Genomic DNA, 14,355 nt, shown 5'->3' with positions numbered 1-14,355 from the left:
ATGGAATGTATGCTGACCACCTGAGGTGGGCATCTACACATTTAGTAGTTTGAATTTGGGGTTGTTGGGGGGTTTTGCATTGGTATCCTGCCTTTCTTCTGTGATGGAGCTCTGTGGTATAGACAGAACTCCAGGCAGTCTCCTATTCAGGTAAAGTTGTTATTACCACATACATTCAGTTTGCCACCTGGGATCCAGTACCTAGAACTCTTTCCTGGGATAGTCCACAAATTTCCATTGGCAGCACAGGCTGTGGTACATTATTGGCATTTGACGTGGATTAAATATGGACCAGAAGAAAACTGTCTATACAAAAATAACACTTTTGCTCCAAATTGCCCATGTATGTGCTGGAAGTTGTGCCTCAAATGATGCTTTCAGAAACCTAGAGTGATTTCTTCACAAGGTATTTGATGATAGACTTTGAGCAGGGAAGTGGGAGCAGGGAATACCCAGTGGGATCAGTGTCTGAGAGATGTATCTCTACTATATAAACAGCTGGAGATTCTTTGCATTGTGACCACTTTGAGGGTTTCTGTCTCTTTCCCCTGAATATCAGTTTTTGGTGACTACTTGTGTATGTTTGATTGTTGTGAAATTAATGACTCTCACTACTCATTAGTGTCATAGAAAGATTCAGTAACTTGGCACTTTTCCCTTCCCTCTCTGCAGGTCATAGTAGATACACCAACGAGCCCAGTCACCAGTGGACTTCCTCTTTTCTTCGTTATTATTGTTACAGCTATTAAACAGGTATTCCACACTCCTTTCTCCCTCTTTCTAAAGAGGATTATAAGATCTTTAAATTGCCCATGCAGCAAATCTGGCCACCACCCTGTAATTTATTTGCTTCCTGGTTGCATTTTTCTTCATTTCTTCTTTCAGGGTTATGAGGATTGGCTACGGCACAGGGCAGACCGGGAAGTCAACAAAAGCACAGTCTTAGTGATTGAGGATGGAAAGCGTGTGAAGAAGGACTGTGATACAGTCCAGGTAATGGAGGTGGGGAACTGTCCTAGAGCTTTGATCACTTCCTGTGAAGGACATTTGGCAACTATTTCCCCTGGGGAAAAAATATTTTATTAGTTACCACTGAAACAGATGTAAGCAGATGTCACAAATTATGTCACAGATGCCTAAATCAGCAATAAAACTAAAGGTAAAAACAAAAGCAAGCAAACAGTACATAATGACAGAACCAAACAACATAATAGCAAATTGCAATGGTGCAAAGTATTTCTGAACTTAGAGCAACTAAAGCTTCTAAATGGCGTAGAACTCTTTGTGTCTGAAGAAGAATGTCTTTGCCACTTGTGCCATCGTAATAAAACTTGGTTTAAAACCTTCCTCTTTTCTAGAGCTTTATTGTTTGGGCAAACTCAGTATTAACTCTTGTAAAACAACTAAGTAGGTGTGTTTTGGGTGTATGCATGTAAAGAGGTCAGAGAGGCCTGTTCTGCAGATTGCCATCAAGAGTGGGCAGAACTTGAACAGGCAGGATTTAGTTGGCTCAAGGCAGGAGCAGAGAAATATTAAAATATACATCTCTTCTTGGTTACCTTCTAGACTGTTGACGGGTTCTGCAGTATTTAACTGCAGAACCCTTCAATAGTCTAGAAGGTAACCAAGAAGAAAGGTATATTTTAATATTTCTCTGCTCCTGCTCCTGCTCCTGCCTTGAGCCAACTATTGTTGGGGTATAGTGAGACTTTCCAAACAGAACAGCATTAACTTTTAGTTGTCTTTGTGCTCTCCGTGGTAGCAAATCTCAGAGAGGTATCCAAGTTAGCCTGTCACAGAAAAAAACAGGACATCTGTGACACTTTCACCGTGTGCAAGCTGAAGATCCACTTTGTTCATCTACTAAAGCAGGCTAGCTTTAAAAAGACCTACCCGGGGCTGCCATTGCGGCTGCATGGCAGAAGGCTGGGGACAGCGGGTAGCTCAGGAGTCCATTCAGCTACAAGCCATGTAGGTGGGGCTGCTTGCATCGGGAGGTGCCTGGTGGCTGACCTCCAGTGGTCTATAGCTGGCCACCTGGTCTTTGTGCCCTGCTTTGGGACCACCCATGCTGCCTATTTAAAGCTGTGCAGCCACTGGGTGCTTCCACTTGGCTACTTGGCCAGCCCCTCCCATCCTCTCTGAGCTTTCCATTTCTGTAACGCAGTAATTTTCTTATGTGTTTAATTGTCACAGCTTTTGGCAGTTTTAGGCATTGGGCCAGATCCATTTGGTGTGGGGAGACTGCACTTGTGTGACCGCCTCCCCCAGTTGGGGATCCCTTTAAAAGGTTTTGGGGATGGAGCCAGTTTGCGGCATGCCCAGCTTTGTGAGTAGTTGCTTGGCTCCATTCACAGGTGGCAGGGGATCCACTCAGAAGTGTATGTCTATGTGGGTCCACTTCACTTCCCATCTCAGGTTTACCCTTAGCAGATGGGCTGGGGGTGGGTTTCCATCGGATGGCAGGTGGGTCATCTGATGCCTGGATCCATACCCTGTCCAGCACTAGTGCTTCTGTTGCTGTAATCAATAAAGCGGTAGCCTTTTTTACCCCAACTCTGTTGTCTGCCCTTCTGCCCTTCAGCTGCCATTAGGACCGCGAGCGTCTGCCCCAGTAAATGCTTGCATCTTTAAGCTGCCATAAGACTTGAATTTTCTGTAATAATTACAAAAAACACATCCAAGCACAGTCAGTAAAAACTATACATCTGAAACCATTTTTCTTCAGAAGAAAAAGGCTAAAAAAAGGCCCACATTTTCATTCAACAAGTCAGCAGTTGGGAGCCAGGGAATGCTTTTGGCATGACTGGTTTTAGAATGAGGTAAGGCAGTGGCCTATTCTGGGTGGGTGGCAGTTTCTGCTGCAACCTCACCTCCACTGCTGTCATACCCTACAGACTCCCCGCTCCACGTACATACACTTTGTTCCATATGAATCTTTAAGGATGGTGGGACTACTCCACATGCCCAGGTGGGTCTTCCCAAGCTCCTGAGTGTTGGCAGCAAGAATGAACTGCCACAGGCTTTTGGATTTAAAAATGCCTTTGTCTGCCAGAGAAAGGCCAGGCTGTTGTCAGCTGAGTCTTTCTGCCCAGGGAGAGGGAAAATGCCACTGCATAGGAAGATTTGTGCTAGGTTCTGCTTGACTGTATCCCTCTAAACAGAGAGATACCAGAACAAAGCTTCTTCTCTTTCTAAGACATGGAGACGAACATGAATAGCTATGTTACAGTGTAGTGTTTTATGAAGAAACATGATTTGTTTGAATTTTTTTTAGGTTGGTGACATAGTAGAAGTGATAACAGGTGAAACCTTTCCCTGTGACCTTGTATTTCTTGCATCGAGTAGCAAAGATGGGACCTGTTATGTCACTACAGCTAGTCTGGATGGAGAATCAAACTTCAAGGTAACCAAATTATGTGATCTGAACTGACCTCCTAAAAATAGTCTGTCAGATTTCTCTAAGGAAGAAATATAGTAATGCAGGCACACTTCTGAGAGTGCCTTCTCATGTGAAACTAGAAACTTATTCTGCAAATGAAATTTGAGGTTCTTGAGATGCCAAATTTCCATGTCATCTAGCAGATATCCACTTGTGTGTGTGAGGTTTGTATACCAAATTATTACTGTCGTTAAAACTCTGTCAACTTGATTTAGGGATTAGGGACCTAATTGTAACATTCCTTCAGGTATGCAGCTTTGTCTTTAGAGTAAATGTTAATGGGAGAGAGACCAGCACTTGTAGATTTGTGAAAACCCAGCTTTTTACTTATCTACATCATTGATAAGAAGAAAATGCTCCTCAAGACCAGAACTGTTGCATGGCTCTCCTGTGAGCCTCCATGGAAAGGCGGGGCATCATCTGGTGGATGTTTGTTAGCTAAAGTGGGTCACAGAAGGTGTGCCATTAGATGGTGTATGGAGCTTCAGACCTTTGCTCAGCTCTGTTTTTCCTGGGTGAAACAAGAAAAGCAAACGATTGCTAAAATACACTGAAAGTGCATTATCCAAAGTGTGAAAGCAGCCATCAGCAGTTTTTCATTAGGCAAAAAATATGAGTCAGTTCTCAGACACATCCAGGTTGAAAAGGGATGAAAGACCAAAAGATAGCTCTCTAAAGTTGGAAGGTAATAGAACTCATTGGTAGAGGTCCCATTTCTATGCAGCAGATTCCACGTTAAATCTCTTGTCATCTCCAGTTAAACGATCTACCAGATGCAATAGATCATACCAGGCTTGATGGACCAGTGGTTTGTTTCAGTGCATGTATTTTATTAATAAAAAACATTTTCTCTGATTTTTTGGTATAAACAAACACCCAAAGGAGCTTAAGCCCTAACAGAAGCTTTACAAAATACAGTACAGTTGCAGAAAAACAGCCTAGCAGTCAGGGAAGTAAGACAAGCAACATTACCCACAAACAGAGCTTCATCAGACCAAGGAAGGAATAAAACCACTGTCACAGATTCACAGTCAGCTAAATGATAGACCTGCTGAAAAAGGAAGATTTTAACCTGAAGAAGGGAGACACCAGGCATGCCTCATAGGGGAGGAAACTCCACAGTCTTGGTGCCTCTACCTAAAAAGCCTTATGACATGTGATCATTTGACCATCTTGTGATTTGCCATGGCACACACAGCAGGGCCTTTGGTAGATGACCTCAACATCTGGGTAAGCTCATGTCGGAGAGGGCTGTCCTGCTGGATATTGTGTCTGTGGTAGACTGTGTCCATAATCATATGCTTGGGGGGAATGCTTCTTCGTTGATCCTCCTGGATTTGTTGGTGGCTCTTTCTGCAGATGGCTCTGAATTGGGCTTCAAAGAGAGTGCTCACTGCAGATTTAGCACAGCTTTTATTGGAGTTTAATCTGCTGCCAAAGTTGCTGTAATATGATAATGCCATGCTTTGCAGTAGGTTTTGATACTGTAAACGTCCTTGCATTTGGCTTGTCTGGAGAAATGTGGTTTATAAATATTTCATAATAATGGGCAGTTCCTTACTGCTCCTTCATAGTTGCATAAAAATTCAGAGAATTGACACCCAGACATTTGTTTGAATGTTTATTGATTCAGGAGGTGTGATGCCTCGAGTGTCAGATTAGGACACTGGAGGAGACCCATGTTCAGCTACCTTCTCACTGGGTCCCTTTGGGCTAGTGTCTCTCTCTTTGTCTGCTTAACTCAACTCATGGGGTTGCTGTGAAGATAGAATAGAGGAAGGGAGACCCATGTATGACCTCCTGAGCTCCTTGGAGGAAGGGTGTGATTAAAAAAAAGTAATCAGTACTTGGCAAGAAGTCTTGTTTATACTGGTGCTTGCTTCCAAACATGCCCCTAGGCTTCATGTTTTACAGGAACAGGATGTGTTGGAGAAGGTATGTGTAAATGTTGATGCTTTTTTTATTAGCCTACCAGTTCTTTTAACTGCGTAAGGCCCTGGAGTTCTACCCTCAAGTTGCAAAACGTCGGTAATTCAAATGCCATTAATCATCTCCCACCGTTGATCCAATAGAGCTGTTTCTCACCCAGCTTGAAATGAGGGAAATTTAGAGATAATGAGCTCAGGAAGCATTCGGGCAAGTTTTATTTATGAAGATGGATTATGGTAACATATCTCAGGGACAGAAGTGATTTACAACCCCCAGGTTGTTTCTAGAAATAGAATCTTTTAAACTGGTGGATTTTAGATTATTTGGCAGCTTTAGAATTAATTAAAAGAAGAATCCAATCTGCATAGCCCAGAGATACAGAGGCTTCTCCATCGGTACTTAACACTGTCACCAGATTACCTTAAAAAGATCCTGGTCCAGCTGCTTGGAAACCAGAATTCCTGTTGCCACCTATGCAATTTTTCATGAAAAACTCAACATTTGAAGCTGTATTAAGTTGGTCCACTAAATCTATTCTGACTAGCAGTAGTTCTCCAGGGTCTTTCTTTTTAAACTGGGATTAAGTCTGGGACATTATGCATGCAAAGCATGTTCTCCACCACTGTGCCACCCTTCGGAAAGAGACAAACTAGTTTCAGTAGCTGCCAGTTTGCCAGTTGCATGTTGAGGATCTACTTTCCAAAAGGACAGGCTGGAATTACAATCTATTTTGTTATTTGATCGCATTCTTGTCCAACAGATTTAAGGTATCCATAAGGAATGTGGTTTGTGTGATTCACAGAACACAAGAAGCCTGTTATAGATAACTACCACAATCCTAAGCACGTTTAGTCAGAACTAGGCATCTGAGTTCAATGGGACTTACTTCCAAGTAGGACTGCAGCTTGAGATACTTAAAGATCACTCTTGCAATCAGAGAAGAAGCAGCTTTTCCGAGCACTAAGACCCTAAGGGAGCTTGGAGTCCAGATAGACCAGCTTTGGTATTGTAGCTGCAAAACTTACTAAAATCAATTTAAATAATAAGCACAATGCCTCTGTCATGCATTGTAAAGTGAGAAATTAAATACTGGATATATAGCCAAAAGGCTCACCAGGTGGCTTAGTTGAAAACTTGAGCAATAAAATGACAGTCAGTACTGTTAAACTTAATGTCCCAGGCAACTGGAACATAGAGTAATTAAAACAAGTTGCCTCCGGCATGATCAGCAGCGCATCCTTGGCAGTAATGTCTGTTTGAAACAACTGTGTCTTCAGCAGCTGTTCAAAAAAATAGCAGAGTGGGCTTTCCAAGATACCTTGAGGAAGGCCCTGTTTTTAGTAGCTGATCCCATTGCTTCAGAAGACAAGAGGCACTTTGAGCAGAGCCTGAACTGTTCAGAACATGGAGAAATGCCAAGTGGTAGCTGCCAGGTTAAGTAGCCTTCTGCTGCTTCTGTCCTCCAGACTGTTCCCCCCCACCCCCTCCACCAGGGCCACCACTATTTTTCAAGGTGGAACTGCACTTTATCTCTGCAAGTGTGTCTTTTCAGACTCAGGTTGTCAAGGAGAGCACTTGGAACTCCATTAGGATGGGGTTCTTGTTGCCCTCCCCTGTTATTCAGTTGTCTCCACAAGTTCCTTCAGGCCATTTCCCCCCTCTCCGGCTGTGTTTGATTAAGATTCAGAGGGGCAGTGAATGGATCAGAAATTACAAGGAAGAGGCAGGAGAGTTCACAAGTATGGAGAAGGTTAAGCATCTCCTACCCTCAGATGAACTTCTGCAGGTTCTCCCTTATTAGCATGATGAGGGAAACACAAGGTCAGGATCTCTGGGGTGTCCTTTGGTGTGTAGTTGAACCCAGAGACTTAAGATTTCTGGAACTTTTGCAGCCGTGTGTGGGAGGGGACTGTTTGAATTTCCCTACCCCAGGACAACATGCAAGTTTTGGACTACACTGAAATATATGTAATACTTCCACATCAATTCTAAACCTATTTGGTGCTTTAAAAAACATAAATCATGTTATTTTTAACTTGGTATATAAGATTTATGTTGGTCGAACGTGCCATCAAGTCACAGCTGATATGGTGATTCTGTAGGGTTTTCAAGGCAAGAGGTGGTTTGCCATTGCTTGCTTCTGTGTTGCAACCCTGAACGTCCTCAGTGGTCTCCCATGCAAATATCAACCAGGCCTGATCCTGCTTTGCTTACAAGATCTGACGAGATCGGGCTATCCTGGGCTATCCAGGCCAGGATAAACTTTATACTGTTTGGTATATTTATGAAATTTAAAAGTATAAATGCCTTACAAGCAAAAGAGCAAATACAATGACTATTAAAGAAAGAACTGCAAACTACTGTACTGTGTGCCACCTCAGCATATATATCTTTGTTTTTGCCATCTGAGAGTTAGGGAAAAAATGAACATCTGTAGAAATCATAAATTTTGTAGTAAACAAAAGAGAGCATGGTATTTGGACAGATATAATGTGATACCGTTACAGTAGGACTAACAGCTTATCTAATTACATTTTATAGTATTTAAAATGTAATTGGACATGCTGTTTATAGTATTTTGCTGTGTATCATGTACATAGCATATTAATTTTGCTGTGTGTCATGTACGTAGCATATTAATTTTGGACAAAGTTAGTCCCATTTAAGCAATAAATATATCCATGAAAATACTCTGTATGTCTACACTAGACACAGGAATTACCATTATCTAGTACTTTATATTGTTTTGCAGAAACATGTTCTTAATACACATATTTTGAATAAAAGCATGTCTTAAAAACAGCACTCGTTCAAAAAAAAAAAGAATATACTTAATTATTTTTTTCAGTGTTCCACAAAACATTTAGGTTTTCTGTTTGGAAACCCCTCCCCCTTCTTATTACCATTTCCTATTTTTTGGTGGCACACTGGGTCCCCATAGCTTGAGAATTCTAGCCACATCATTGGACTCAGTTATAATGTCATGTTTGTGCTGGAAAAGAGGGGCTTGTATGGTTTCATTCAGGCCATGTGACTTTCTCTTTTAGTGTCACCCTAAGCAAGTGGAAAGTCTTTTACCATTCTCACACATCACCTGTAAAATGAAAATTTTCATGGTTGCCTGATGGTTGTCTAACCAGTGTTTCTGTAATTTTGAACTCATCGCTTGTGCAAACAATTCTCAAAGTACCGTTACTTATTGATTTGTACTATTGCCTCCATCTAGACTCACTACACTGTGCAGGATACTGCCAAACTCTCTACATGCCAAGCCATAGATTGCCTTATTGCCACAATTGAATGTGAACAGCCTCAGCCAGACCTCTACAAGTAAGTCCTGGGATGGGCTTCTTTCTTGTTGACTTGGAGCACTTATCTTGCCTTGGCCCTAGCCAAGTTTGACACCTAAGCTGGGATGTAGGATGCTGCACTGTATGTGTATGGATCAGCTTCAAGTGGTTTTGTCTTCTGAAGAGTATGAGGGACCAGGTGTTAACTGGATTCATGCCCCATCCTGGGGCTAAGCCGCACAGGTAATATCTGGGCCTTTTTCTGGCTAGGGTTACCCCCTCATTAAGAGGATATGATGCTAGATGTTCATAAATCTAGAGTCACATGCTCCCACCCATGGCAGCCTGAATTGGAAGACAGCTGTGCTTTGGTACATTCTGAAATTGATCCAGGATCCAGTAAGTGCTGAGAAGATGGTGGGTCGGCTTACTGACAGGTGACTGTAGAATTAAAAATGCATGTGATTTTAAAGCTACATTAAGACAAGCATAGAATCCAAGTCATTAGAACTAATAGTTCCACTCTATTCCACACTAGTCTCATCTCTTGAACTACTATCTCCATGTCTGGGCATCATAAGATGTAGACAATTTGGAATGGATTCAGATGAGGGCAATGAAGGCTGGCAGGAATGGTCTGAAAAACCAGTACCATTAGGAAAGTTTGAAGGAACTAGAAGAAAAGACTGAGGGATGTGGATCATGATTGCTTTCTTCCAATACTTGGAGGTCTGTCATATAGAAGAGGGCAACAACATACTTCACTGCTCTAGAGGCCAAGTTTAGAAGTAATGAACTAAAGGAAGATGGATTTCAGGAACATATTAGGGACACTTTCTGAACAATAAGAGCAGTTCATCAATTTAACCAGTTACTTAGGGGGGCCTCACTGAAGGTCTTCAAGCAGAGGCTAGCCAACAGTGTGTCAGGAATGCATGCTCAAACTTCAGAATTCATGCATTGAACTGGTGGCTGAACTAGATGGCCATCTAAAATTCTGTGGAATAAATTAATTTCACACAATTTCAGCCCTCTGTACTCCCTGTCCTGGATCAGCCTCTGCTACTTTTGTGGAGATGCAGTTTTTTGAACTAACATTGCCTGTTGGGAAAAAGTCTTTCTGGATCCCACCTGTTGAATATAAAAGTTGCTATTCTTATCTCTGTTCTCATTATTCACTGACTCATTTGTTTGTTTTCCTCTGTTCATTGTACTTGCAAGGGCTCCGTGCAAATCCAAACAGCATAGAACAAATGTCCTCTTGTGTTGCAGGTTTGTTGGAAGAATTAACATCTACAATGACAACCAAGAGCCTGTAGCCAGGTTGGTCAGCTGTTGTGTTTGTTGCTGATTGTCAATTGAAATTAATAAGCTTGACTCTTGTGGTCAAAGGAATACTACTGACATCAATCAGCCTGATTTTTGATCTCCTGTAATTTTGCTTTCAAGATGTATACAGTCACCTTGCATCTCAAAGAAAATATAGATCCATCAACCCTTAAGATATCTCCAAACCAGTAGTAAACTTAGAGCAACAACTAGCAGAGTACGCTGGGTGTTTGCTCCCAAAATCTGGAACCTGGGGTAGACTGTCTCTTGACAAGGAGGCTCTATTAAGGAATTATGGCTTCTGGAGAGTAATAAACCCATTTTCCACAGATGCACCCTTCTTCTTCTTACTGTTTCTCTGACCCAAAGATCTTGAACTGATCAAAATCCTGTAATTTTCTGTGCACGTTGGTTATTGCTGCTGGTTCATGTTGCTAAAAAAAACTTTTTAAGCGATCACTCAACTAGCTGAACTATAGTAATGTGCTTACAGACAGTTACAAAGTATGAGCTTTCATGTGTAAGGCATGTATTTTTCAAATACATTGGAATGGTAAATGAGGTTCTAAACTTATAAACAGGGATTTAACAGCAAATTAACATGTAACATGATGATGTTTAAGTTATGCAAAGTGAAAAACTAAATGTCTAAAGGTGTTTTTTCTAATTGTGGGAAGTAACAGAATCTTAATTATCTCCCCTGAAGCGTTGGGTGTGTGTGGAGGGCACAACAGTATATTTTGAGCTGGATGTAATGTTGACAGCAGACACCCATTCAGTATTCTAATATACTGTTCTAAAAAATAAATACATGAAAATACAGAGGATTTATAGTCCTTCTTGTTGAGAATACATATGTGAGGACTGACTGAGTTAGCATATGTTAGGAAGTTATAATTGTCCCAGAACGGAGTGGCTTGTCTCTTGACTATGGCAGGTCACTTAGAACAGGCCTCAGCCAATTTTATTTGAACCTAGGAGCTATCCCAAAAATTCAGCAGCCAGACTTTCCTCTGTAACAAATGCAATATTTTCATTGTCATGTGAGCGACATTGAGCAGTTTCTTTTCCTCTCCAAAGGCTTTGATTTCATATGACTGGTTAAGGAAAAGTTTTTAATAGGCATATTTGGAGGTAAAAGTTGTTTTTGGAGAGGCTGAGCCAATGTTGTTATTTTAGGACAACAAACATAGTTTTCAAGAAAACCCACTTGCCATCCCTAATTGAACCAAACAACAGAGCACTCTGCCCTTAGACCAGCTAACTCGGCAGGAAATTACAATTTCCAGCAAAGAAGCACCAAGCAAGTATTAGCTGACATCTAAGGAATGGGGAATAGAAAGTCCAGGTAACCGCACTTGTCCAAAGAAAAATGGGGTGGGTGGGTGTTATTTATTTATTGATTTGATTTATATCCCACCCTCCCCATCGAAGCAGGCTCAACCATGCATGATTCTCCCATAGCAGAGAATACTAATCAAAGAAAGTGCTTTTCTCATTTAAGGGGAAGCAGCTACCAAAACGTCAGGTTTTCCCCCTTTACTAATTATCCCTACAGTGATGTAACCCTTTGCTCAAATGCGTGCAGCGCAAGTTGCCTTTCCCTCGTTAAAACCAAAAACAGCAAAGAGACTGTCACAAATTTTCTAAAGAACAGGGAGGCTGCCAAATCTTGCAAAAACCTCAGCTTCAGAGAGATGCAGCTTGCACATGCCAGAGACACCAAAGTGCACTTTTTATCTTACACCAAAGCCCACCTCAGCCACATTTTTCAGTGGGGTTATGCTGAAGATGTGTGAGACAATAAACTGAAGGTGATCTTTGACTGATGAAACTTCATATTGAAGTTAATAGTGTTAGGCTTTAAGGTGCCACTGGACCCTTGTTTTCTTTTGCTAGACAGACCAATAGAATTATCCCTCTGCAGTCTGATACACGGTTATATAGGAGTATGCCCACACAAGAAGCATGTATATGACTAGACTTGTCCTGCCCTCCAATTTGGTGTTGAACGAATTGGCCCTTGGTGCCTTTGAGACAAACTCCATCAGGGAAAGGTGAGAGAGCTTCACTGCTGCCTGCATGGGGCTTTTCTGAATCATCCATCACAATAAAGTTGTAAAACTTCCAGTCACCAACAGTCAACATGTGTGTCATAACTGTAAATGGGGGGGGGGGGGGGGGGGGGGGGCAAAATGGCATCTGTTCTGAAATGCCTTCTGTGCCTGATCATTTACTCCCAGGCTCAGTGTAAGGTACATCTCCCTTTATGAAGGCATTTATTTATTTACCTATATTACTATTATTATTTACAACAATAGATAAAAACACAATAGCCATAAAAATAGAATACATAGACAACATTGGTGCAACAGATTTAAAAGAATCCAGATGGCAAGCTAGGGGCCGCAGGGGCTCAGAGGTTAATACGCTGAAGCTGCAGACCAGAAGACTTGTAGCTTGGCAGTTCGAGACCCTAATGCTGCGTGATGGAGTGAGCTCCCGTCTCTGGCCCCAGCTTCTGCCAAACTATCAGTTTGAAAGCAAAAAATTGCAAGTGGATAAATAGGTACCACTTTGGTGGGAAGGTAACAGCGTACTGTGCGCCTCAGCATTTAGTCATGCCAACAACATAACCACGGAAATGTCTTTGGACAGTGCTGGCTCTTTGGCTTGGAAACAGAGATGAGCACCAACCAATAGAGTCGGATTCGACTAGCTTTTGAGCAAGGGAAACCTTTATCTTTAGATGGTAAGCTACACATTACTTCCCATTCCAGACTGCCTGGCAACCTCATGGGCAGGGGAAGAGGAGAAACAAAACAAGTCTGGAGCATTTCTCCCCAATGGGGACCAAAGCAGCTTACATCATTTTCCTCTTCTCCATTTTATCCTCACAACAACCCTGTTAGATAGGTTAGGCTAAGAGTGTGCAATTAGCCCAAGCTCACCCGGCAGGTTTCCATGGCAAAGTGGGGATTCACAGCCCTCCCCCTCCCCCCGTCATTAAACCAGTCATATTGAATGGTTTTCTAGAGGTAATGCAGAGTGCACCATCACTTCCTATATTGAGGATGCCACACATGTGGCCTTTTTATTTCAAAGGGCCTTCAGTTGAAGCAACCGTATAAGTGCACTATAGACCTCTATTAGATTAAAAAAATTAAAAAACTCTTGTGTGTTTGGATTCACTGGTTTCTGTAGCAATTTGATTGTTGTGTAATTTTGGCAGGGCATAGATATGGCAATGCAGTAGGTAATAAATACCTGGGAAACTTATCCAGCATGCTTCTCTGACTTAAATGCTGTAATCTTCTACCCTTATTGTAGAGCACTGGGCCCCGACAACCTCCTGCTGTCAACATTAAAAACTACTCACAAAATCTATGGTGAGCAATTTTCTTCCAATCATTAAAGCCTGATATCTCAAAGGTGTGTGTTGTTCCTTTTTCTTCTGCAGAGTTAGGAGTTCATACAATCCCCTATTTCTTTCTTTGCCCGGCTGCACTTTCTCAAGCCTTGCAATCTGTTCCTCATTCACATTTCCGTTACCATGAACTGTACTACACTAAAAACTGGCAGCTGAGAACTAAATTGTCTTCCTAAAAAGGAACCGTTCAGCTTGAGCTTATGTGCAACTTAAAAATAGCATTTATTATTTAGGTGTTGCTGTCTATACTGGGATGGAAACAAAAATGGCTTTGAACTACCAAGGAAAATCTCAGAAACGCTCTGCGGTGGAAAAGTAAGTGTGCCAGACTTTTTTTTACTTTTTTTAAAAATAAAAATAATCATTGATTTGATTCTGGTCTTTGTTTTCACATCGTGGAGAAGTACTCCCAAGGGCTTTCCTTCATGTGCCTTCACAATAGCCTTGGCAAAGTAGGCTCATATTTGGAGATGGGGAAACAGTTGTAGTCAAAACTGTGCCTGTTGGATGCAGCTGAATGGAGAGGATTGTGAACTGGAAAGTCTCCAGGTTCTCTCTCTCTCAGCCTTAGTTCCCACATCTTGGCAATGCAGAGATAACAATGCCCTCCTACTTTACAGGCCTGTTGTAAGGGTCACTGAGAGATGTAAGGTGATCTGTTTATCCACTTTGCAAGTATGTTTTCTATTTAAAGTCTTATACAATTTAGTGTATACTGATGATTCCAGGATATACTTGGAAGGCATGTAATTCAGCCATCTTCCTGACCTCGGCACAAGGTTCACTACAAGGCAGTTTCATATATTCATTGTTCGGGGGGGGGGGGTTTCTCATTGGTACAGCCCTTGTTTGCATGCAGAAGATATCAGGTTTAGTCCCTGGCATCCTCCAGGGAAAGATGGCCAAGCCCCCTCACTGCCTGAGACCCTGAGAAA

At 41.9% G+C, this 14,355-nt stretch overlaps 1 protein-coding gene across 3 annotated transcripts in view; it reads left to right on the top strand.

The window, feature by feature from the left end:
• ATP11C (ATPase, class VI, type 11C) overlaps window positions 1-14,355 on the top strand; it is a 118,982-nt gene that overhangs the window by 47,576 nt on the left and 57,051 nt on the right. For all 3 annotated transcript variants that reach the window (XM_015417978.1, XM_015417977.1, XM_015417976.1), the window contains exons 4-10: window positions 673-753; window positions 886-993; window positions 3,278-3,406; window positions 8,598-8,701; window positions 9,934-9,984; window positions 13,321-13,379; window positions 13,654-13,735. In XM_015417978.1, coding sequence (XP_015273464.1) covers window positions 673-753; window positions 886-993; window positions 3,278-3,406; window positions 8,598-8,701; window positions 9,934-9,984; window positions 13,321-13,379; window positions 13,654-13,735 — 614 coding nt within the window. The remainder of the gene's footprint in view (window positions 1-672; window positions 754-885; window positions 994-3,277; window positions 3,407-8,597; window positions 8,702-9,933; window positions 9,985-13,320; window positions 13,380-13,653; window positions 13,736-14,355) is intronic.

The sequence above is a fragment of the Gekko japonicus genome, unplaced genomic scaffold (genome assembly GCF_001447785.1).
Source record: "Gekko japonicus isolate JY-2015 unplaced genomic scaffold, Gekko_japonicus_V1.1 scaffold954, whole genome shotgun sequence".
Classification (NCBI taxonomy): Eukaryota; Metazoa; Chordata; class Lepidosauria; order Squamata; family Gekkonidae; genus Gekko; species Gekko japonicus.
The sequence above is the reverse complement of the archived record's forward strand: the minus strand, read 5'-3'. Positions and strand labels throughout refer to the sequence as shown.